The sequence below is a fragment of the Rhinolophus sinicus genome, linkage group LG01, assembly GCF_036562045.2.
Source record: "Rhinolophus sinicus isolate RSC01 linkage group LG01, ASM3656204v1, whole genome shotgun sequence".
In the NCBI taxonomy this organism is placed as follows: Eukaryota; Metazoa; Chordata; class Mammalia; order Chiroptera; family Rhinolophidae; genus Rhinolophus; species Rhinolophus sinicus.
The window spans coordinates 26,540,583-26,565,591 of NC_133751.1; the positions used below are offsets into that span (position 1 = coordinate 26,540,583).

The 25,009-nt window shown below is 42.4% G+C and overlaps 1 protein-coding gene across 3 annotated transcripts in view; it reads left to right on the top strand.

Moving 5' to 3' along the window:
- KCNAB1 (potassium voltage-gated channel subfamily A regulatory beta subunit 1) overlaps nt 1–24,001 on the top strand; it is a 365,847-nt gene extending 341,846 nt beyond the window's left edge. For 2 of the 3 annotated variants that reach the window (XM_019731968.2, XM_019731969.2), the window contains exons 10-14: nt 332–452; nt 1,519–1,613; nt 8,673–8,793; nt 14,283–14,371; nt 22,149–24,001. In XM_019731968.2, the coding sequence (XP_019587527.1) occupies nt 332–452; nt 1,519–1,613; nt 8,673–8,793; nt 14,283–14,371; nt 22,149–22,238 (516 nt within the window). In that variant the 3' untranslated portion in view covers nt 22,239–24,001. The remainder of the gene's footprint in view (nt 1–331; nt 453–1,518; nt 1,614–8,672; nt 8,794–14,282; nt 14,372–22,148) is intronic. The other variant, XM_019731967.2, reaches the window with a different exon arrangement.
- Nucleotides 24,002–25,009: the final 1,008 nt, after the last annotated feature.

Sequence of the window (25,009 nt, forward strand, 5' to 3'; positions counted from 1 at the left end):
ATCATTTTCTATTAGTCTAAGTTTTATTTCTTTAGAAACCTAAAAGTAGTCAAATCACATTTTTTTATAATAGTCCATAATTCACACTTTGGATAATTTCCTCTGGACTCTACTTAGTCCAAACCCTTCTGAAGACTAAAAAGGATTCTTGCATTTGGTATTGTTTGCTCTGAAGGAAACTGATGGTCATAATTTTGCCTATTATTTGGCATCCTACATGTCTCTTGGTTTGTACTGATTTCACTAAAATGAAAACTTCTCATGCACACAAATCACAGGGCAGCCTTATTTCTCATCAGTATAAACCAGTTGCAATCTTATTTCTCCCTAGGAAGCCTATTCTGTAGCAAGACAATTCAATATGATCCCTCCAGTCTGTGAACAAGCTGAGTACCATCTTTTCCAGAGAGAGAAAGTGGAAGTTCAGCTACCAGAGCTCTACCATAAAATAGGTAATCTTCACAATCAAATTTACTTAATATTTTTAACAACAGGAGACCAGTGACCTGGAAAACAAGATTTACTGGAATGCTTTCCTAAATATCCTTCATTAACATAGGGATGTAAGAGCTATACATTCCAGAGACTGTAGAAGAGTCAAATGTGCTCATATGTAGTCTACAAGGCAGATACAGCAGAGTTGCAAATTGTGACCAGCATATAAGCTGTACTCAGCAGGTGTTGAAAAAAAATGCATATAGAATGAAGGGAAGAAACCATGAGTTAAACTCATAGGGTGCTTGCTGGAGCCAAAGCGTGCATCTTTGAGTGGATTATGACTGTCTTTCCAAAAAAGTTATGGATATATACAACTATATTTCTTACTCTGTGCCGGAAACTGAGTCAGATGGGGAATTCAAGAATGACTGACATGTTTGTGGAGGTAGACATGATGATTTCAAAGAGAGGGAAAAATAAATACACAACATATACACAAGAATTTTAGACCTCAGAAACACGAATAAGCCATCTTTTCAGGCTTACTTATCAAAACAGTTTCCAGAGATAATTTATTCTCTAAGAAATAGAGGTTCACATGAGCAGAAAAATGCTGGGTGAGGGAAAAAAGGATAAAAAAAAATTCAACAACAATAATTATTATTGCTATCATTTACCGTGTGTTTACTGTGCACTAGGCATTGCGTGTCTACTACGTACAAGGCACTGTTTAGGCACCGAGTGGACAAAAAGCTGATTTCTATGCAAGTAAAAGTGTAGAGTCTCTGAGTGTAAAAAGAAGCATGAATGTTGGACATCAGAAAATTTTGAATAAGTCATTTTCAGGATAGTTAGTATGGCCTGCTCTCTGTAACTGACAGTGTGTGTTTAATTGGTTTATAAAAATGAAGCACAATTCATAAATGCCTAAACTGGAACAGAAAGATAGATGCTGGTATAAACTCTTTTTAGCTGGCCAGCTTTCCCCCATAACAAACCAAGTCCTGCTTAAACACCACCACACTTTTGATCCCAGTTTGCACAAGCAACTTTTAAAGTTTGTTTTTTTCCCTTCTGTAGGAGTTGGAGCAATGACATGGTCTCCACTTGCCTGTGGAATCATCTCAGGAAAATATGGAAATGGGGTGCCTGAAAGCTCCAGGGCTTCTCTGAAGGTATTTTCCTCCAGCTCTAGAAAAGAGTCTGGGGATGGGAGACAGGGATGTGGAGAGGGAAGGAAGATGAAATAAAAGAGCTGAGCAGCAGCCCGTGGCTTCCCGCTCTGGCAGAGCAAGGCCTTAGCCGGGCAGTGTCCCCTGGCAGGCTCCCGGAGCCCTGAGCCCGCCAGAGGTCTCTGCTCCTGGCCAAGCATTAGTCGGCCCTTCATAATCTGCCAGCATGAAAACTTCTCCCCCTCTGGGGACTGGGAGGAAATGCCCAATGACCTGGTTGGACAAGTCGGGGCTCAAATCCCTCCATCGTTATGTATTCTTATGTTAAAAAAAGGCATTTCGTTCCTCCTTTGAAACTGACGAAATGTAAAAATCCCTTTTCTATATGAGAGGATCTAATTTTACTTTTCTTGACAAAACGAAATTTAAGCCACAGAAATTTAATCCATATGGGGTTAACCAGTTGTAGCTGAGAGTGCGGTTTGAGGTTGGTTAACATTTTTTACTGTGTGAGGGTGGAGGGTGAGGAGGGAGAGTTGGGGAAGCAGAAACACAGCCAAGCCTGTCACAGGGGCTCAAGGCGGGCCTTCTCAGAGGTCAACTCTGCCTGCTACATCTTGTAGCTTAAAATTCTTCTCTGAAGCATAGGATGTTTAAGATCACTGACATAAAATTACCTCCATTCAGAAAATCTTGATGATTTATTGGAGAGTACTCCTAACATCTCCTTATTAATAACAACATGCCTGTTTTCTTAAACCTTGAGAGAACGTGTAATAACATTAGAATCACAAATTACTCCGTAATGTTAGGCAGAGAGAATATAGGTATTTTCAAAAGTCAGACAAGCCAAAGGCCCCTAAGAGGAAGCAGAAGTCTGAAAGCCTCTTGCCTCCATCTGCACAAAGTTAGCGGGAGGTCAGCTCAAGTTAGGTCCAAACCACCAACCATTTAATCACTGTGGCTGGGACCAGCGTGAGCTTCCCTAATCAGAACCTTCTCAAGGCCTGTCACTTTCCTTTCTGCCTGTAGCAGTTGACCTATGAGTTTGTCTGTTCTCTAAAATAATGCAACATAAGTTTTGTATTATCACAAATATAATTATCCTGAAATATTAAATATGGTCTTGCTTCTGAAAACTGAAGATTGTTATGAACCAAGTTTAAATAAGTCAGCAAAGAAAAACTAAAAAGCATTTTTAGGGAAGAAGGTATAAAAGGAGGAAGGCAAAAAGAGAGTGAAGAAGGAAGGGAAGCATTGAAAACCGTAATTTTACTGAGCACCTACTATGTGCCGAGCACCGAGCTCAGTGTTATTATTCATCTCCTTTTATCCTCACAAAGGCAAATGGATACACGTGACTTTTAGACAATTGTAACTAAGCATGTTGCCTTACATTCTTGCAGAGACTTTCTGAAAAACTCACAGTACTTCCCTATATATTGGGTATTTGTTTTTAGACTATCATTATAAGAGGGTAGACCTTTTCCAGATGCAGAAAGTGAGCACAGAGAGGTTAGATACTAATCCAAGAGCATAAACTCATAATAAAGTGGCTATTAGAAACCGGGTCTCGTGGCTCTCAATTTCATCACCCGAGATCCAGGTTTTTAAAGAAGGAAGAAGTAGCTATCCTGTATTTGGAGTGTATGATTGCTTAACCTCCATCACTGTTTGGAAAAAGCTTACAGATAGCTGAAAAACTTTCACAGATGCACTAACAAAAGGAGAAAAAAATGAAAAAAGGAGATACAAAATATTTGAAGGTGGCTAAGCCCAAAAGCGACTCAGAAAATATTTCTATTTTTGACATTTATAAAGTCAGCTCCATCTATTTTGAAATGTCCTTAACAGTAAACAGTAAGGGCTCTCAACAGGTGAAAGGCAGCCAATCATAAAACATACTCTCAAGGCTTCCTGAATCATCAGGGCAACCTTAGGAGCGAATGAGAATGCTAATAGTTTAAAAAAAAATTTTAACATAGAGAGCCAGACAAGTAGACAAATGAGTTGGCAACTTTCACATCTCCCTAACCTCCCTCCTTACCCGCCCCCCACCAAAAAATAGAATAAATGATTGGTCTTTCACATTGGCTGTTGCAGGTTATACCCGTAAAATAAAGATGCTAATATTTTGTGTCTATTGTAAATATTGAACTGTATCTGAAGGATAAATTAACCCAGTGTGAAAAATACCTATCGTTTAGAACTACTTATCCAGAGGCTTTCTGGGAGGCTGCATCTGACCCACTACTGTCACAATGACTTCTAAATCAGTGTCATCAGCTCTGACTTCACTGCTGAGCTAAACACCACTGCTTCTTTTTGCCTAGTACATATCTCCAGGTGGCTGTCCCATGGGCTGTCCATGAAACCTACCTCACTCCCCAGAACCTGCCCTTCCTTCCTGTTAAACAGAGCCTCCACCCATCCACCTGGGCGTCCCCTTGAGAAGCCAAGGCAGTACCTCAGGGCGTCCTCTCCTCCCTCGCTCTTGTCCAATGGGGCAGCCACTCCTCCAGTCCACATCTTGACCCAGCATAGCTCTTGTTCAGATTGCCATTGTTTCTTTCCTGGTTTGCTGCAATAACCTCCTGTCTGGACTCTCTTTTCCCCCCTTTCCTCAACAACCCACCACCGTGGCCAATTTATCTTTCTAAAAGAGTAATCATAACCATGCTTAAAATACTTTAATGACTCCCCAGTCATTGTTTAGAGGACAAAACCCAAGCCCCACAGAAAAACATTCAAGGAAATCCCCTTGGGATCTAAGTTGGGCCCATTTTTCCATTCTTTTCTCTCCCCATATCATATTACTTTGTTTTCCACCCAAATGCACTGTACTTTCCCCCCCCTCCCAGAAATGCCCTTTTCATCCTGCTGTGGAAACCCTCTTCATTTCTAAAGACAAAGCTTGGTCGTCTTCACCTTTTCACTTTATAAAATTGAGTTCTTTGCATCTTCTTCTGTTAGTTCATGAATGCTTCTTGCAGAGTCTTAGAATTCTTTGGTTGCAAGGAAATGAACTCAATTCAAACTAATTTCGTCCAAGAAGGGGACACTCGCTGGGAAGGATGAGTGACAATGGCCTCAGGGGCGACTCCATCCACAGACTTGCATGTTGTCAGGATTTTCTATCTCCCTTATTTCTCTCTGCATGGGGGTGTCATTTTCCTCTACTACTAATGGGTCTTCTCCATGAGGCTAGGAGTGGGAAAGCTGGTGATTGCAGGTTTACATCCTTAAAGCATGTAACCCAAGAGAAAGAGATCTTTTCCCTATCAGCATCAGTCCAGAGAAGACTGGCCAAGCCTGGGTCATGTGCCAACCTGTTAGACTAATGACAGTGACCAAAAAGATAAGTTGCTATGATCAGCTCACGCCATGTACCATTGTTGGGTATTTTCCACAGGAGGGTAGTACAAACATGGCTTCTGAGGAAATCATTGAAGGGGGGCACCCCAACTACAAAACACTTCTCAAGTTACCAGACAATGATCTGTGATGACTTCTAGGACGGACACTGAAACTTACTCATGGAACTCATAATAGAGCCTGGCACACAATAGGTACTCAGTAATGTTTGTTAAATGAACGCAGTGAGCCAGAACAGAAGATCAACAAGTCTGATCAAGAGACCAGGTGTGCAGCTTTGAAACAGAAACTTTAAATAGAAATGAAAAGTACAATAAAACTTACGGAAAGCTCTTCCCTGTTGTTAGCGAACTGCCTTATAAAAGAGTCATGAAATATGTAGGCCTCTGTCAAAGGAAACTAGGAAACATGCAACACTAGGTGAATAAAAGTGGGGAAGGGGGTGGAGAAGGGCAGTCCAAGTACTCCAGGGGTTCAAATTAAGAAACTACGGATATTGCACATTATGGTCTGATATCAGAAGGAAATGTTTTAGCTCCAGCATTTTACCTAGAGGTTGCAACCTCACTCGTGAAGACTTGGCTGCTCTTTTGAGCCCCAAACTTTGATGTTTACATTGAAATAGTCAATCTTGGATGCGAAATTATTCCAGACAAGTTCCAGAGATGTAGTGGGACTGATTCTGTCCATAGCTTCCTAGTCGCTGCCTGAGCTCCAATTGCAGGTCATGGGGCCAGGCTCACAGACTATACCTACTCCACTACCGTTACCTATAAAATGGGGACACATAAATAATGGTCATGGCATTGGAAGACAGAAAAGAAATAGGCTTTAGGAAAATTTAGAGAATTTTGCGACTTATGTATAAACATGGTAGCCCTTTAATCTGTGGAGTAAAGCTCTTTTGATTGTTTTTTACACAAATATTTACTGAGTGTCTAGTTCACGCCGGGCTCTGTGCTGAGTACTAGGCGTGCAGGGATGAATGGGGACAGCCTCGACCCTCAAGGAGTAACTCAGGGACTAGTCTGAGACAGATATGTGAAGGGGTGAATTAGGAAACAGTGTGAAATTCACAAGCCCTGTGGACTTGTGAATCATACTGTATGAAGTCATACTGTAGGAAGGAGGGGTGCTCAATCTGAAAAGTTGACGAGATCTATTTTTACTTGTGGCGCCCTGGTTTCTCAGATTCCTCTCTCGCCGACATATGGGCTGGGCCCCCTCCTCTGTGCCAGCCACTGTCAGGGCAGGAGATATTGAAATGAACAAGAAGCTATCCTTGCCTTCCACTTAGTTAGAAAAAACGATCAACATGTAATCAAACCACTGTAGCAGTGGGGTGAGCAACACAATAAGGTTGGAAGAGGAAATTTCATATTTTGGGGGGACGGGGAGTCTTTCCAATGACTGTGGCTCACAAGGCAATGTGACAGATGCCTGCAAACCCCCTAGCTCTTCTTGATTCATAGAGTATTACTCACAATCAACAGCTAGTTTTTTATTATTGCGCACAACCAAACCCCCAGCCAATCTTCTCTCATAAAATACTGCTTTGCTTTCATAATTAATTAATATTTTAATTAAGCCTCATCTCCTCCTGATGCTAACATTTTCGCACTTGTAAGGCAGTTAAAGCTATTTATTTCCAAAACACTTTTGTTTCCTTTGGCAGGAGGAAAACAATATGAATACTATGCATTTACTGTTTAGAAACTCTAACCTGCTTACGTTTTCCAATGATTAAGGCAGCAATGAGATTGACAGTGTTGAGGGTGGGAAGAGAGGGACTCAATAAAAGACTGTGATGTTTGTTACTTTGAGAAGTCTGCCTTGGTGTGTGTGTGTGCATGCACGTGTGTGCGTGTTTAAATATTTTCACACACACATATAACTTGTAACCCAATCCTAAGAGCAACAATGCATTGCACATAAGATTTGAAAAATGGAGTTCCAGAGATTAATAAATAAACCAAACATTCTTTATGTGTGTGGTATATATCGAAATCTTAGGAAGTCTCCTAGTTATAATAAAAATCAATTCTTTAAAAAGCATTTGGCTTTTGGTTTTCAACTTATTTATTTATTTATTTTTAATTTGAATAATATTCAGAGATACTGGTCCCCTGACAGATGTTAGGAAATTACAGTGAGGTCTGCTGTTTTTCCCACTGGTTCAGGGAGTTCAGGGAGTCTCTGACTTACCCAGCCCCCTGGCCAGGGAAGGCTGCTGCGCCCCAGTCACAGCGTTCATTATCATAACTGTCTACCTCAGCATCACTGGCACCAGCTGTCATCTCCAGGCCACCCTCCCTCCTGGGACAGGCTGAGGTTTCCCAGAGCTGAGGCTGGGAAAACTCTTGGTCATGTCCCTAAGCAAAGTCTCCCATAAGGAAGGAGCCAGAGCACACGCCTTGGAGGTCAAGGAGGAGAGCCGCGCCGGGAGACTTGCCCTTTCTCTTTTCCACAGCTGCAAAATCATTCCAAAAAATCGTAATAAAACATAATGTGGTTATTCTTTTCTTTGGAAAGATTGTCTTAGAATGATGAAAAAACGACTTTCAAAACAAAAGGCAGCTGCCTATTCAAATCGTGTGGGTGGAGTGACTGTGACAACTGCAGAGTTTGCTGCTGCCTTTGGGAAGATAAAGGAAAGTCTGTGGTGGCAATTATGTCACACATAGCGTAATGGAGAAAGTCCACATTGCCACACAGTGGGATGGTTTTTATTATTTTCACTAACACAGACTAACAAAGTCTTACAAATATTCTTTTCCTTTGGGTGTTTCTGCCTTAGTGCTAGCTTTGTGTGGAAGAGTCTAGTCTTCCCTGTTTCATAGCAAGAACAGAACCTTCTGGAAAGTAGGCCATTGAGAAGTTTTAAAAGATTTAAAAGTCCTTGTATTTAGGAAATTAGGCTCACTTTATAGTCCACAGATCAGAGTCAGTCACTTCTCATAGGTTTTAAAGAATAGTTTCCCATTTTGAGTTTCTTTACCTTTTTAAGTTTCACTATAGAAAAGGTAATACACATTTGGGAAAGTCTTTATCCACTTTTAAATTTTTAAAATGTGCTTGGTACCTATCAGTTATACCATGTCTACTTCTAGCAAGGAGCTGAGAAAGCTAACGATAAAGCCCCATTATAAGAATACAAAACTGGGAGTAAACTGAAGGCAAGAGGGAGAAAGACAGTTATAACAAGAATGTAAAATAATGGCTTTCTTTGAGCAGAAAGCTTGGCACCCAGCTTTCTTGACAAAAAGGAAACATAATAGACTTTGGTGAAATGTAAATGCTTTGGGGTTTTGTTTGTTTGTTTGTTTGTTTGGTTTGTTTTGCTACATTCTAAAATTGGCTATGGCAGTAAGAAACATCATTTCCTCCACTTAGCAAACTGGATATAATTGATTATATGTCAGGATTTTCACATCTTTCATGCATGTTGATGGATTTGAGTGATGAATATTAGTTAAAATTAATGTTTTGAACCAATAAATAAGGAGCGAGACCATGGGAACCATTTCTTTGAATGAAGGCATAAGGTATCCTCATCACCATGAAACACAAAGGTCGGAGTCAAGGAAATGCAGGAATTCACCATGCGGTTCTTATATTTTATTGAATTAACAGTCTTTGACGTCAAACCCTTACTGGACATTAACATTTAAATCTTCTTATTCCTAGTGCTACCAGTGGTTGAAGGAAAGAATTGTGAGTGAAGAAGGAAGAAAACAGCAAAACAAGTTAAAAGACCTCTCCCCGATTGCTGAGCGTCTGGGCTGCACACTCCCCCAGCTAGCTGTTGGTAAGCCAGTCACGGGGGAGGGGCTCTGCTGGGCACAGAAAATACAGCTTTCAATTGTTGATCCCTAACCCTCTATGAGAAAACATCGTTGTAGGGGCAGCATAAACTCCTGGTGAATACTATCTAAAACGAGGTTTTCAGAGTTCCCCAGAATTTTCTACGTGTCTCACCTCCTTCCCTTTATACTCCTTTATATAAAGGATTTAAACTCCTTTATAACCCAGTTTAAATGAGGACTCGTGAGTGAAAATGCACACATCCTCACCGTGTCGGGGGTGGGAGTACCCTCTGAACTGTGTGGGGATATCCATTTCTTCTGGCTCAGTTTTCCATCCCCGTTGAAGCGTAAGCAGGGTAGGGTGAGAGACTGAGAAGCAGAGCTGTGACAGAGGCCCAAGGCAACTGCCTCAGGGAAAGTCTGTCCTAGAGAAGCAGTGTCCCCCTGAAACTTCCCAGGGGCCATGGAAATTGCTCCTCTAACAACTGTGGAGTCAATGGAAGGTCATGCATGGTCCCTGGTGACAACTGAAAACCACAGGCAACGGCAGGATCCAACAGAAATATAATGTGAACCACATATTTAATTATACATTTTCTAGTGGCCATATTCAAAATGTAAAAAGGAAATACATGAAACTAATTTTAATAAGGGACTTTATTTAACCCCATATAGCCAAAATATTATCATTTTAACATGTAATAAATATTTTAAAAGTTATGGAGACCTTTTACACTCTGTTTTTCATACTAAATATTCAAAATCCAAAATGTATTTGATACCTACAGCACATCTCAACTCAGGCTGAACACCTCTCACGTGTTCAATGACTATATGTGGCTAGTGGCTGGGTGTTGGACAGAAAAGCATGGAAACTTTCAGTTCCCATGCTGGTGGCTATCGGCCAGGCTCTGTGACAAGCACTTCATGCCATTGTCTCGTAGCCTTAGTCATCAAAACAACCCTGAGAGCTATACTATTACAAGCCCTTACTTACAGATATTAATGGAGCATTTGCTATTATCATTTCCACTTTACAAATGAAGAAACTAAAGATAAAAGAGTTCATGTGGTAACTATGGGAAAAATAAAATAGGTGTAAATTGTAGAAAAGAATCCTAAGAATTAAGAAATAGCAGGATTTGAGACAAATCAGATAGTGACTTAATGAGAAAAAAAGCTCAAGACAAGTTTTATGCAAATAAAATAATATGATAGAATATTTGTTAGAATCTTGACCCTTCTGAGGTTGGAAGGCAAGGAAATGGTACTGGCAGTTAATAGTCATGGAAAGATGGAAATGGGAGGTGGTTTGGGGGTAGGAGAGGGGAATACCATTTAACCTAAGTATATGTATGACTACCTTTAATTCTTTGTTCCTGAAAGAAAAAAAAAGAGAATCAAAGACTATATTTAATGTGATTAGTTAGCATCCCTATACCTTTACCGAACACAGTAAAAAGTATTAGTTATTTGCCCATCAGCAAGTTATTTAACCTGCTATCAATTTTCTAATCTGTAAAATGGGTATAATAATACATGTCTTACAAACTTGTTGAGTAAGCAGAGAGTAGGTGCTCTTTGTAGTGGTGGTATCGATGGTGATGAGGCTGCTGATGTTTTTGTAAAGAATTAGACACCTGGGACCTGGAATTCTGTCTCCCCCTGGCATGGCATGTGGTCAGAGTGACAGGCACAAACAGAAACACTTATTCTTGAAATATAGTCATAAATATGGTTTTTAGGTAGTAACGTGAAACTGAGCATTAAATTTAGCTCTGAAAGAGACAGAACATTGTCTTTCTAAAGAGGAAATCTTTACAAGATTTAAACGTTCACTCGATGTTAGATATACATGAAAGATCCTCTTTTCAGAGTTCGAGTTTAAGTTAAAACATGCCTTGTTTCTCCTTTTCCTCCCTCTGTGCCCCCAGCTGTCTATCATGCCTGTCATGCCTTTTTTCTTTTTTTTTTACAAACAAGTAGTTTTGTTTTTAACCACAGACCTCTCAAACCAAGAGGGAAATGATTCCCAGGCATATTACCTTTGATCTGCTAGAAGGGTGTGGGGGAGGGGAAATCCCTCCCTCCCCACCAGTGGGAAACCAACTACTTGAACCCAACCCTGGGCAGGCTCCCACCTCACAGGCCTGCACCTGCCTGCGCAGGAGCCAGCGTTCACACCTGGCCGGCACAGGCACTCCATGTTGCCTGCGTGGTGCCTCTTGGTTAGATGGTAATTATCTGGAATCATCTGCATGTGTGCCAGCCAGTTCTGTCCAGTGGTTTCTCCTATGCCCTGCATCCCAGAGTGGGAACTTGGCTGTTGCTGATACCAACTAGTTTATGGGCAATACTTTTCCCCATTACCTGCTTTGCCCTCAGAAAATGGCCACTGGTGCCAAAACAGAGTATTAAGTACCAAGCAGGAAATAATGCAGCCAGAGAGAGAGAGAAGAGACAGAGAGAGAGAGAAGCAGCAGCAGCAGAAGCCACCCTGGATACCTTGGCTTGTTGCTTTTATAGAGCATTATTTTGCCCATGTGGAAAGATTTAGCGATTGCCTTAAAAGGCCTGAGCATGGTAACAGCTTAAGAGTTTTAGTTGACAGCAGGGCCCTGAGAAAATGGGGCAGAAGAAGTGCTTGGGTCCTTTTCACCCATCAATCATTCATGCCTGTGTTTATTCAACAAACGTTTGCTAAGAACCTTAAGTACCCACCATGTACCGGTACTGGGCTGGGTACTGAGCATCCAACTGCAAATCTCACAGCCTGGTGGGCAAAGCAGAAAAGAAACGGGTCATTTTAATACAGGGTTGTAGTAAAATAATTGGGAAGGGCCCAGGGGGTGTAGGAGCTCCCAAACCAGCCTGGGATTCAGGGAAGACCTTTGGGAGAAGGTAGTTCCTGTGGGGAATCTCAAATACTGAGTGGATAATAAGGCAACAGAGGGAGGACGCACAGGGACATTCCAGACCAAGGCGACTGCTTGAGCCAAGGGCTCGAGGAGGAGGAAAACAGCATGATGTTTGCAGATGGAGAGGATTTACAAAGTGTTCCTGAGGCACAAAGTTCAAGGCCAGGAGTAGGAGACATGAAGCTGGAGAGTGGGCTAGAAAGCGAGGTTTGCCAGGGTGAGAAATGAGAGCTTCAGCTTACAGGGCAATGATTACGTAAGGCACACGCTGAGGGACGTTTAGCCAGCAAGTGACATGATCAGATTTGTATCTGGAGAAACTGCTGCTGGATGTGTAAAAGCCGAGCGTGGGGGTGGGTGGGGGTGGGGGTGTGGGTGGGGGTGGGGGGTGGGGGTGGGGGGGGGGGGTGGGTGGGGGTGGGGGTGGGGGTGTGGGTGGGGGTGGGGGTGGGGGTGGGGTGTGGGTGGGGGACAATCCAAGGAAGAGGGAGGAGAAGGAGTTGTGCCAGACAGAGATGGTGAGGCCTGAAGGAGGGCAGCAGACAGCGGAACCCGAGCAGCGATTCTCAAGTGTGGGCCCCACATGCACACAATGGAATATTCTTCAGCAGTAAAAAAATGATATACTGATACATGCTATAACATGGATGAACCTCACAAACGGTGCTAAATGAAAGAAGTCAGACACAGAAGACCCATATTCTATGAGTCTAGTGAGTTGAAATGCCCAGAAACAATAGATCTGCAGGATACAAAGTGATTAGTGGTTTCCTGCAGTTGACCATGGGAAGGGGATTAACCGTAAATGGGCATGAATGAGCTTATTGGGGTGATGGAAATGTTCTAAAACTATTTTAAATGGCTTACATACAGTTTTAGATTTTAACACTCGATACATTTACCAAAAATTATTGAACTGTGCACTTAAAATTGGTAAAATTTTTGGTGTGTACGTGTTACCTCAGTAAAGTTAAAAAAGAAGGAAATAAAACCTGATTTCTGGATCAGCATCAGCATCACAGGGGGAGCTTAGAAATGCAGCTTCTCAGGACCAGCAGGACCTTCTCAGTCCGAAAGTCGGGGGGGGGGGGCACCAATAATCGGTGTTTCACGAGCCCTGCATGCTAACCTTCCTGATGCTCTGATACATGCTAAACTTTGAGAACCACTGGGTTAAAGAAATATTTAGGCAGGGACTCAACTAGACCTGGCAGTGAAAGGTAAATGTGGGGTCAGAATGGGACAGTCCCTAAGTTTAAGGGCCAGGTTTCCAGATGGGGAGACTACGTTGCTGGGGATGCCACCAAATGGGGAATAGAGGCGTGACAGGCTTACATGTAAGTAGCAAGAAGTTTGCAGTGCCTGTGGGACATCTCCCAGGGACACAGAGCAGACACTGCGTCTGTGGGCCTATAGAAACATCGAGTTCCAGGCAGCCTCACGCCAAGCAGTCTACTGCAACCCCAGGGAGACCGCGGCTTCAGACATGTCAGGAAGGGGACTGTGAGGTGAGAAAGAGGCATCAGAGAGTCTAAACTGGCCTTTCAGAAGTTAAGGGGAAAAGGGTGGGACCGTTGCTCGGCAGGTATGAAGGCTCAGAGGAAGCTTATTTTACACTGGAAGACATTTGAGCACATTATGTTGATAGAAAAGACAATGACGATAGTACTGCTAAACAAAACAATTCGGGGAGGGGAGGGGGGAGAGAGAGAGAGAGAGAGAGAGAGAGAGAGAGAGAGGACATGAATTAAGTCCAAGACAAGACAAAAGGAGATGGATCCAGACAGTTTGGCCTCAGACAGAAACAGCACAAGGCGTCCTCTGAGCCTGGGGGGGGTGGATGTGTCCTTGTGTCCATGGAGAGTGGGGAGTGAAGGAAGACCCCACAGATGGACTTGATGTTTTACATCAAGCCAGAGGCCAGGTCATGTGCTGAGAGCGAGGGTCAGGCGCTGACGGAGAATTTAAGGGTAGATGTTGCCAGAGAGGCAGAGGAAGGAGGGGAGTGGGGTTTGAGGGTTAGTGAGCGTGAGATAACCGACACAGGATGAATCTTTTGTTAGGATGCAAGGTCAGTCCCACGAGGGTGGACAGGTAGAAACAAAGGAACCAGGCACGTAGAGTCTACAGGACTCTGTAGCAGGGGAGAGGAAAGTGAGAGCATGGAAATGAAGCAAAGGCAGGAGCTGTGGGCCAGCATGGAAACAGGAATCCAGACGTCTGCGGATGAGCAGTGCCAGGTGTTTCCAGGCACAGGAATGTGTTCCCGGGGTGAGGGGCTGGATCCGCTGCCCCGTTGTGCCTCACATAGAAAGCAGTGGCACCCTGAGGCCACAATTCAAATGCACAGATTTACCAGATCGTCTCCACAACAGGGGTGCTGCTGAGGTTTTCAATCCCCGAGACACGGTCCATCCTCTCCCAAAACGTTATGAATGAATGAACCTTATGAAAATGAATGTTTGCCACAAAGTACAGTTTGGCTGCCACAATGGCAGCTGTAGGTGGTGTCTGTAAGCGAATCAATCATCAGAAGTGCTCTGCTCTCCTGACCCAGTGCTCTGTCTCCCCAGCATGGTGCCTGAGAAACGAGGGTGTGAGTTCTGTGCTCCTGGGATCTTCCACTCCTGAACAACTCATTGAGAACCTTGGTGCCATTCAGGCAAGTACCACAGCCCTTTTCACGAACTCCAGGGAATTTCACGGTGTCTTTGAAAGATGTCCCCAGGCAGGGTCCGTCTCTCCGCGCCTCTGTCCTCCCTCATGTCACAGCTTCCAGTTGCACGAAAGCTGCTAATATAGGGAACAGGCTACCTGTTCCTAGGTGGGGGGTGGAGAGAAAGGCGGGACAAAGGCAGAATAGGCAACAGAACTGTTACAGAACATGGACCCAGGAGTGTTCTCTTCTTATTAACAAGCAATGATCTGAAAGCTCATGTCTCAGGATGGTTTGTTTCTGTAGGGTGGCATGCCACGCCCCAAGCAATGTTATATTTGCTGACTGGGTTCTCAGGCCTGATCATAAAAGCATGCTTCATAACCTGCTTGAAATGTGAGAGCCATAGGACAATATACGTACATCATTTACTCGTATTCGTTTGTTCTTTCCACAAATACTTACTGCCACCCTCCAGTGCGCCAAGCCCCTCCTTTCTGCTCTCATAGCAGCCTGCATCCCCCTCCGATCACAGCACTTAGGATAACGTAGCATAGTTGCCTGCTGGATTGTAAGCTCCCTGAGGTCAGAGACCTGTGCCTTTCTTGCTTCTCCACTGGTTTCCAGTTCCTAGCGTACTATATGGCCCTTAGTCAACACTTAAGAAACACTTGTTGGGTGAATGTTTGCCACATTTTGAAAGAAATAGAATCAAAATTCTGTTTGGACTTCCAGGGTCCCATCTCCCTGGCAGCACATTCAGGAGTGCCCATCTCCACTCCCTCCCATGAGTGGACTGCCTGAGGCCCAAGGCTCTGGCTGGAGCCTGCTCGGGGGAGCCCACAGGGGTGGGAGTTCTGAGGGGGGTGGGGCTCAGCGGCTGTCCTGACCATCCTCCTCCCCAAAGGCCACATCTCAGTCCTGAGCCTGCCCCACTCTCAGCAGGGGGCCCCAGCAGGAAGCCCGCCCAGTGCTCTTGCCATAGCCACCACCACCTGCCCAGCAGTAAGGTGTCCTTTCCTCCTGCTCACTGGGGAACAGAACTGTCTCACGGCTTCTCCCCTGTTCACCTGTCCCTGAAACAAGCACTTACCTCTCTGTTACTTCTCCCAAAAGAAACAGATGGAGTGGCGATAAAATTGATCTAACTTAAAATGATTAAAAACCCTTCTGAATAGCCCAGAATATGCTGGGGGATAAATGGCACAGACTTCCTTTGCCACCGTCACCTTTCTGAGGGCTGTGCCTCTGCTTCCAAGAAGCCCTCCGAACCCAGCTCCTCCCGGATTCTGTGGGGGCTCCCCGTCCCTTCAGGGGAATGCTGCTCTTATGATGGCGCCCCCTTTACTCCTTTTCATGTATGCTCTGGGAAAAGATAAAGGCTACGCAGTGATGGTGAGGAAATGGGAACCGTGTACCTAAAAGACCTGGAATTCCATCTGATGATGTCAATTCCACTAAGCTTTATCGAGCACTTATTCTATGCCTGGAACCACGCCAGGCAGAGAGTACGAACACGGGCTCGCTGACAGTGAATCAAGCAACCTGTGGCTTAGTTCATTCAGCAGAGCTTTGAGAACCTGCTGTGACTGGGCACTGGGGATACCACAGGAAACAAGAAAGAGATTGTCCAATGTTCAAGGAGCTTCCGTTCCAATGGGAGAGGCACATAATAAATATATAAAAGAATTTCAAAGCGTGAGAAGGGCTATGAAGAGGGTGTGGTAATAGGCTACTTGACAAATGGGTGGGCCCACTTTAAATAGTGTCCCTGCCAGGCCCCTCTCGGTATGTGCATTCTGAAGTCTGGAAGATGAGGCCCCAGCACGTGAAAACCCAGGAAAGAGCTTCCAGACACAGGGAAGGGCCCTGAGGTAGGAAGGAGCATGGCTTTCTCCAGGAACGGCCAGTCCTGGGCACGTGTGGCCAACCTGCGGTACACAAAAGGGACGGCGGATATACTGGAGAACCAGGCAGGGGACAGACCTTACAGGACACTAGAGGGGTCAGAGTTTTGTTCTACGTGGAACAAATTCTTCGGAGGGTTTTCAGAAGAGGGACATGCTGTTATTTGAATGTTTAAAGATTTCTCTTGGCTGCTGGAAAGTAGAATGAAGAAAGGCAAGGGCAGTTGTCCAGGTGACAGGTGATGGTGGCTTGGACCAGCTAGGATGATGGCCATGGAGGTGAAGTGGATGGATTCTGTCGGTTTTGGAAATAGAGACAGGACTTGCTGATAGCTTGGCAAGAAGAGGGAGGAATGAGGATTCCTGTCATGCCGATACAGAGCGAGCACTGCTATCCCAGGGGCAGTCAACTCGCCTAGATGGTAGAGAGGTCACTCCTGGGCTGTAGTACTCCAGGTAGCTGAGGGTACATTTCAGAGGAAAACTCTGGGTCAGTCATCTTCCCAAAGCATCTCCTTGCCAGTATGACTCTGGCTGGTAGAGAGATGGGGCTTCCACACTCAAAAGGTAAGCTACAAGAGGTGTTATCCAGGCAGGGAGGCTCCCACCATGGGCGCTTCCAGCCTCGTCCCCTTCCTACTCCCACCTCCCACCAGCCCGGCACCTAAGAATCCACCCTAGACAAGCTATGACTGGGCTGCTCAGTGGGTGGAAAATAAGGTGGGGTGGCTGCAGGGTCGCAGCAGTGGTGAGACTGGGTACAGGATAGAAAGCTGCAGTGCCAGCAGTTGTAAGGAAACGAAATTTCTAGTAGGCATGGTAAGGCAGCTGCTCCAAGGGATAAAATGTGCCTAATGTGCATAAACTAGGGTGTATATGTAAATCAGAACCTCAGTTGGGACAGACTGGAGGAGAAACCACAGCTACAGAAAGCCCACCACCATCTACATAGCCCCCCACCCTCCCCACCTAAAAGGTGCAGAGAATTGCCGCTCCCTCTCCACCCCACCAGCCTTACAACCCTTCTGAGGCCCCCATCAGCCGCTCAGAGCAGCCCAGGCTCCTCACATCCAGGGCTTGTCTACCCCAGAATCCTAATCTCCAGCCACCTGGAACCACTCAGATCACCAGAAGTAACAGTGGTCCTCTGCCTGCAGTGGCCACCACCCCAGCCTGCCAAGGTCCGACTCAAGGGACCCAATCCTGGGACTTCCCTAGTACCCCACCAGTCAGACACCCCTCACCCACCAATTATTCCAGTCAGAGTAACACCAACGTTGCAAAACTGGTAGCCCAGGGAGTGTTTGTGTAATGCGCAGATGAAAATGTTTTAAAACAGCTGTCAACATTTTTAAAAATCGGGCAATTTCACATGAAATTCTGGATGTATGGCTTCTCTTTATAATTCAGGCCTTGCAACATTATATATATATTTTTCATGTTTTATTCAAGTACTTTCATGGTTTCATTTTTTTTTAATGTTTAAATCTCTATCTGAAATTTATTTTGGTGTAATGAATGAAAATTATTTCTTTTTTCTCACATGGCTAACCCACTGTAGACACAAAACTTCCAACAAATCCAATTTCTAGATATGGGTCTCATCGTTGCAGTCTCACTTTAAATAACACATTGGTTTACATCCTCTGAGACTCCAGAACTGGTGAGAAATGAAACTCTTCCTTTAGCTTCAGCTTCAGATAAGAAAACATTAAGCAGAACCAGTTCCCAGGCTGAGTAGCTCTACTGCTCTGCCAACCCTAGGGTTTCTAGGGATGGCACCTGAGCGGAGACAAGGTCACCCTGGCCAGCGTGACTGCAGCAGAGGCAGGGTGAGGCTTAAACCTCAGAACTGGTCATCATAATTGTATTTCACCACAGTCTCCACACAGGGTCAGACTATTCCTGCAAAAACATCTGCCTTTGTTCCTTGTCTGATGGTGTAATGTGTGCCCTTGACCCCCTTCTCACAATAAACACGAGCTAGCCCCGATGATCTCATCCTTTCCCAGGGCTTCAGTCAGCGTGTCCCTGACAATAACTTGCAAATCCTCAACTCATCCTCCTGCTACTAGCAAGCTCCACAGCTGCACTTCCTGCAGCCTAAAGCCATTTCCACCTGGATAGCCCGCGGGCACCTTCACCTCCGCACTTACACTCCAAACTACTTCTGCTGTGGACTCCAATCACAATCATTTATATCAGTATCTTCCTAGACATGCAGGCTTGAAATCACTATCATCCTCCAGAATGTCTCTCAGAACCACTCTCATTTTCTACTCCACTGCACCTGTCTTACTTACGGCTTTCAGTGTCTAGCTAGGGCAGCAATGAATGTCTTTTTTTGCCAGAACGTCCCAATTTTATTTTTTTTTTATTTCATGTGTACAAAACACTGTAATAGTTAGACATTTATCATTTATACCCCTCAAAGTGATACCCCCTCCCCCAATCTACTACCCCTCTGACATCGCATACAGACATTACACTTCCCCGTCTCTATTAAGTTGTACTCCACTTGTGACAATATATATATATACACATATATATGTATATGTATATATATACATACATATGTATATACATATGTATATATATGTATGTACATACATATATATATATATATTTCCCCAAAAATAAGACCTAGCCGGACCATCAGCTCTAATGCGTCTTATTTTACTATAAGATCAGGTCTTATATTAATTTTTGCTTCAAAAGACGCATTAGAGCTGATGGTCCGGCTAGGTCTTATTTCCGGGAAAACACGGTATATATATATATAATTATAGTTGAAATTCATTATTATTCAGCTTCAGGTGTACAGTGCAGTAATCAGGCATCTACAGCATCACTGGTCTCCCTAATAAGACAAGAATCCATTGGATACCCTACAAAATCTTTACATTATTGATTATATTCCCCAAATTGACTTTCATATCCCAGTGGCAATCTTGAGGTTATCGATTATGCTTTCTAATCCCCTCACCTTCCCCCTTATCCCCACCCCGTCTATCTAGTAACCCGTTTTTCCTGTCTCTGAGACTGTTGCTGATTAGTTCGTTCATTTATTCTATTCTTTACATTCAACAAGTGAGATCATATGGTATTTGTCTTTCTCTGTCTGACATTTCACTAAGCATAATATTCTCTAGGTCCATCCATATTGCTGCAAATGGTAAGATTTCTTCTTTATGGCTGTGTGATATTCCACTGTTATAAATGTGCCAGTTTCTTAATCCAGTCATCTACCAATGAGCATTTAGGTTGTTTCCATGTCTTGGCTATTGTGAATAGTGCTGCAATAAACATAAGGGTGCATAGATTTTTTTCAAATTAGCATTTTGGAATTCTCTGGATAGATACCCAAGAGTGGAATTGCTGGGTCATAAGGTAGTTCCGTTTTCAATTTTTTTGAGATTGAGATACCTCCGTACTGTTTTCCATAGTGGCTGCACCAATCTGCAATCCCACCAGCAGTGCATGAGGGTTCCCTTTTCTTCACATCCTCGCCAACCCTTGTTGTTTGTTGATTTATTGATGATGGCCATTTTGACCAGAGTGGGGTGGTATCTCATTGTGGTTTTTACTTCCATTTTTCTAATTAGTGAGGTTAAGCATTTTTTCATGTCTGTTTGCCATCTGTATGTCCTCTTTAGAAAAATGTCTCTTTATGTCCTCTGCCCATTTTTCAATTGGGTTATTTTTTTGGCGTTGAATTGAGTTTTTTATAAATTTTGGATATTAACCCCTTATCTATCATTGAAAAATATCTTCTCCCATTCAGTAGGCTCCCTTTTTATTGGTTTCCTTAGCTGTGAAAAAACTTTTGTTTGACATAATCCCATATGTTTTTTATTTCCCTTGCCTGAGGGGATATATCAATAAATATTACTCCAGGTAATGTCTGTAAACTTTCTTCCTATATTTTCTTCTAGGAGTTTTATGGTTTCAGGTCTTACATTTAAGTCTTTAATCCATTTTGAATTTATTCTTGTATATGGTGTAAGGAGGTGGTCCAGCTTCATTTTTTTGGATGTCTGTCCAGGTTTCCCAGCACCATTTATTGAATAGACTGTCTTTACCCCAACAAAATTTTTGTCGTATTTTAAATGACCATATAAGTATGGATTTATTTCTGGGCTCTCTATTCTGTTCCATTGATCTGTGTGTCTGTTTTTATGCCACTACCATGCTGTTCTGATTACTGTAGCCTTGTAGTATAATCTGATATCAGGTATCGTGATACCTCCCACTTTGTTCTTATTTCTCGATTGCCAAGGCTATCAGTGGTCTTTCATGGTTCCATATAAATTTTAGGATTATATGTTCTATTTCTGTGAAAAACGTCCTTGGTAGTTTGATGGGAATTGCGTTGAATCTGTATATTGCCTTAGGCAGTATGGACATTTTAACTATGCTAATTCTTCCTATCCATGAGTATGGTATGTGTTTCCATCTATTTGTATCTTCTTTAATTTCTCTCTTCAGTGTCTTGTAATTTTCCAAGTACAGGTCTTTTACTTCTTTGGTTAAATTTATTCCTAGGTATTTTATAGTCTTTGAAGCAATTGTAAATGGAACTGTTTTCTTAATTTCTTCTTCTGATATTTTATTATTGATATATACAAATGCAACTGATTTCTGAATATTAATTTTGTATCTTGCTACTTTACTAAATTCATTTATCAGTTCTAAGTTTTTTGGTGGAGTCTTCGGGGTTCTCGATATATAGTATCATGTCATCTGCATATAATGACAATTTTACTTCCTCCTTACCATTCTGTATGCCTTTTATTTTTCTTATCTGATTGCTTTGGTTAGAACTTCTAGAACTATGTAGAATAGAAGTGGAGAAAGTGGGCAAACTTGCCTTGTTCCTGATCTTAAGGGGAATGGTCTTAACTTTTCCCCATTGAATATGATGTTAGCTGTGGGTTTATCATGTGGCCTTTATTATGTTGAAATATAGCAATATATTTCTGACATCCCTCTCAGCCTACACCAACTCATCCTTCAAGCTACCACCAAGTGTCTGATGGGTTCTCTCCCAGTTCAGAAGTCCTGAGAGGTTGCCCACTGTCTACAAAATAAAGTCCAACACCAAAAAATGGCATTCAAAGCCTTACACTCTTTCCCCACACTTCTTTCCCGTTCCTACCATTCTACACCTCAGCCACTCACTTCACACTTGTATCACTCCATTGCAGACTTCTGCTTTTTTTCATGCTATTTCCTCTGCCTAAGATGCTGTTAACCCTTGGCCATCCTTCACCGGGGTTCTGACCACCAGTGGTAGCCTCTCATTAGTTTCTGGGCCTGTCCTGTCCACTTACCATAGCCTCTAGCCACACGTGGCTATTGAATGCATGCACACTAGCTCATCCAAATGCAGATGTGCTGTTAAGTGTAAAATGGACACTGGATTTGAAAGACTTAGTATTTTAACAAAATGTAAAGCATCTGAAGAATTTTCTACTGACTACATGTTGAAACATTTTGGATATAATGGATTAAAAACATAATTTCACCTGTTTCTTTTCACTTTCATTCACGTGGCCACTAGAAAATCTAAAATCGTATTGTGTGACTTGCATTATATTTCTAACTGGGCAAAGCTGCTCTGGATAGTCTGTATTTCTATGAGCCTTCATTTATTCAGCCAACCTGTAATCACGAGCACCAACTATGGCCCACGCACTCTTACTGGCACTGGAGATACAGGGGTGAATAAAACAAGATCCCTGACCTCGAGGAGCTTACAGTTTGATGAGCTTATAGTCCAGTGATGGTTTATAAATGTATACCAGTCTAGATTTTCAGCACAAAGAACAAATATCAAGTCCTACTCACATCCTTTGTACTTCTCCTGCTCTCAGGTTCTTCCAAAGATGACATCACACGTGGTAAATGAGATTGATAACATATTGCGCAACAAGCCCTACAGCAAAAAGGACTACAGATCGTAAGGCAATGCATGAGCCACAGGAGCTGCATGGTTAAAAATTGGTCTATACCGGTGCAGAACGGTGTTACTAGCCAGTCTTTTACATCACTTAGCAGCCCGCTGCTCAACCTCTAGTGTCCCTGGATTCTGAGGTGCCTGCTGTTGCTATCACTGTGCACCTGAATTATGAGCACATCTGAAAACTCATAACTAAGAAAATCCATTCTAAGGAAATCCATTATATTTTCTTATCTTGGACTGGAGTCACCTATTCTTGCATTGCTGTGTACACCTCATGCTAATGCAATGGAAGTATATGGGGAGGAAGATATATTACCTTCAGGTATTCAGTAACTTAAAGAAGGCTACACAGATATATTTTTTCAAATGAACAAAATCCACAGATGCAACATGGATTGCATCTGAAAGAGTAGTTATGTTCAGTCAGAAGTCTTGTCTGGAAAAATAAACACAAACAATTTTACACTTTTTTTCTATTTTCACATTCCTGTTAGCAAGAGTTGTTTCACTTGTCATTCAACAAAACTAAAATTCCTAGGTATTTGCTTTCATAACCTTTTAAATATTCACTGTTGTTTGGCCCCAAGAATGACCCTGAATAGCAATTTACCCAAGATGTCTATTAGGATTCAAATAATGCTACGTCCATTTACACGTAGAGGTGGTAAAAGGATGAACACCTCCATCTTTAACTAGAGACACTATGGTTAATTCATGAAAGGGAAGATTGTACTGCTATGGAAGCTTAGCTTTGGATAAAATGTACTGCATCTGCAATGAAGTGTTCGTTTTTGACTACATGTTATGAAAACCTGCTTTATACTTCGACTGCTTGTAGGCACAGCTTCTGCAAGTTTAAATATTTGAGCTTTAAAAATATACACATGCTCAGTTCTTATAAGTAAACCTGTAAAATACCCAGAAAGGCAAATGTTTGCTGTTTAATTAGCACTGGGATTTTACAACATCATGCTTGGTGTTTTGAGGAGTTATTACACGAGAGTAAATCATGGGCTTCATGAAAAATGTCACTACTCGGCATACGCTGGGTGAATTAACTTGCCCAATGAAAAGCAAACGTTAAAGAACTTCCTGATTCTATAGTCACATTATGTGCGTTAAATTATATGCATGAAAGTTCACTGCATGGATTAAAGGGGACTAGCTCTAGTGCACTCCGAAGCTGAGACCTATCTAGCCCTGCCATACTATTGGCTACTTACCCTCATTAATATTCCATTTGAGAAAAATTGTTAGAATATACTGTGTACCTGTAAGGGAGAAAACATGTTTTTTCTTTTTGGGGGTGTGTATTGGGGGCACAGGTCCTATAACTATTTGGATATCTGAGCATGTACAAAATTCTAATTTAATTTTCTGGCTAGCAGGTCCCTCATATAGAAATCACTTTGAGATTAACAGAAGAAATACACTGTCAGCTTTAAATGCTATTTCCTGCCATCATTTCCAGATATGTATTTCATGGTTAAGTTCTAAATCTGAAAATGTTAGTGTGAAATACCAACAAATTTTCTTTTTGATTACTACTACTTGTATTCAATTAGGGAAATAATTTGGGATTTTTTACCCCAAAGTATCAGACTGATGATGAAAATGGATCATTTTGCAGTTGTTCATTGTATATTCAATCAATCCAGCGAATTACTGTATGTATAAATAAGCTGAAGTTGTCTAATGGAACTGCAGTTTAACTTATTAATTTGCTTAGAGTAATAAAAGCATTTTGTGCATTTAATCTCACAATTAGTTTTTATCTGATCTTTCACTATAAGGTAAAAAAAAATATATATATATATATCCATCGCTACAAAACAAGCAGTGTGACTCATTTAAATAAAAATGATGTTGGCAGGTAAGCTGCACTGAGTGATATCTAACAGAAACAGCAGTGATCAAGATTTAAATGGCAACCCAAACTTTTATTAATGCCATAAATGATTAGCTCCTAAAGATATCATCTCTCATTGAGTTTTAGAAATACTCTGCACTAAGGTTACAACTCCTCAAACTCATTTAAAAGAGCCTGAAAATTACAACCAAATACAAACAGTATTGCTTAGCAGTAGAAACAGCTAGTTTTTTAATAAACAAATCATCTGCCACGGTAAATATACTAGATAAGAAATTCACAGTTATGTCCTTAAGAAAAATGTCCATGCACTCATTTTATTTTTTGGAAAGAATTCTTTGGGAGAGAACATACCATTCCTGAGACTAACCTGGGTAGCAGCCATCCACATACTGAAATCTCGGCCAGGGGACATGAGAATGAGAAACTTTGTGCCTGGCTTCCCACTTTAAGAACTGTCCCTCATCTCCATTAACACTGTGCCAAGGGTCACCAGATAAGCTAGCAGAGCTTCAAGGGACCTTAGCTGTCGTTAAGACCATTCCTCCTTGGCCAGTGAGGAAACCAGGCCTGGAGAGAAAAGAACTTCCCAAACTCACACTGCTAGTACACGGCAGAACCAGGCCTAGAACCCAAGTATTTCATATTTTATTCAGTGCTCTTGTAAGTACAACTTTCCTTTTTAGCTTTAAAGTTTTATGTAAAAGTCAACTCTGTGTATGAATTTTTAAGTTAAAAAAGGCTTGGGTATGAATCCACATTCAGAATCAGCTGAGAGGGAAAAGGTCAAAGAGATGCAATCAAAACTCATGAAGGCCAATGAGAAGTCAGTCTCGAAATGCCTGCATGAAAATCTAAACCAACCACTTAAAAACCCCTCCTAGTCTTCAATTAATTCCCCA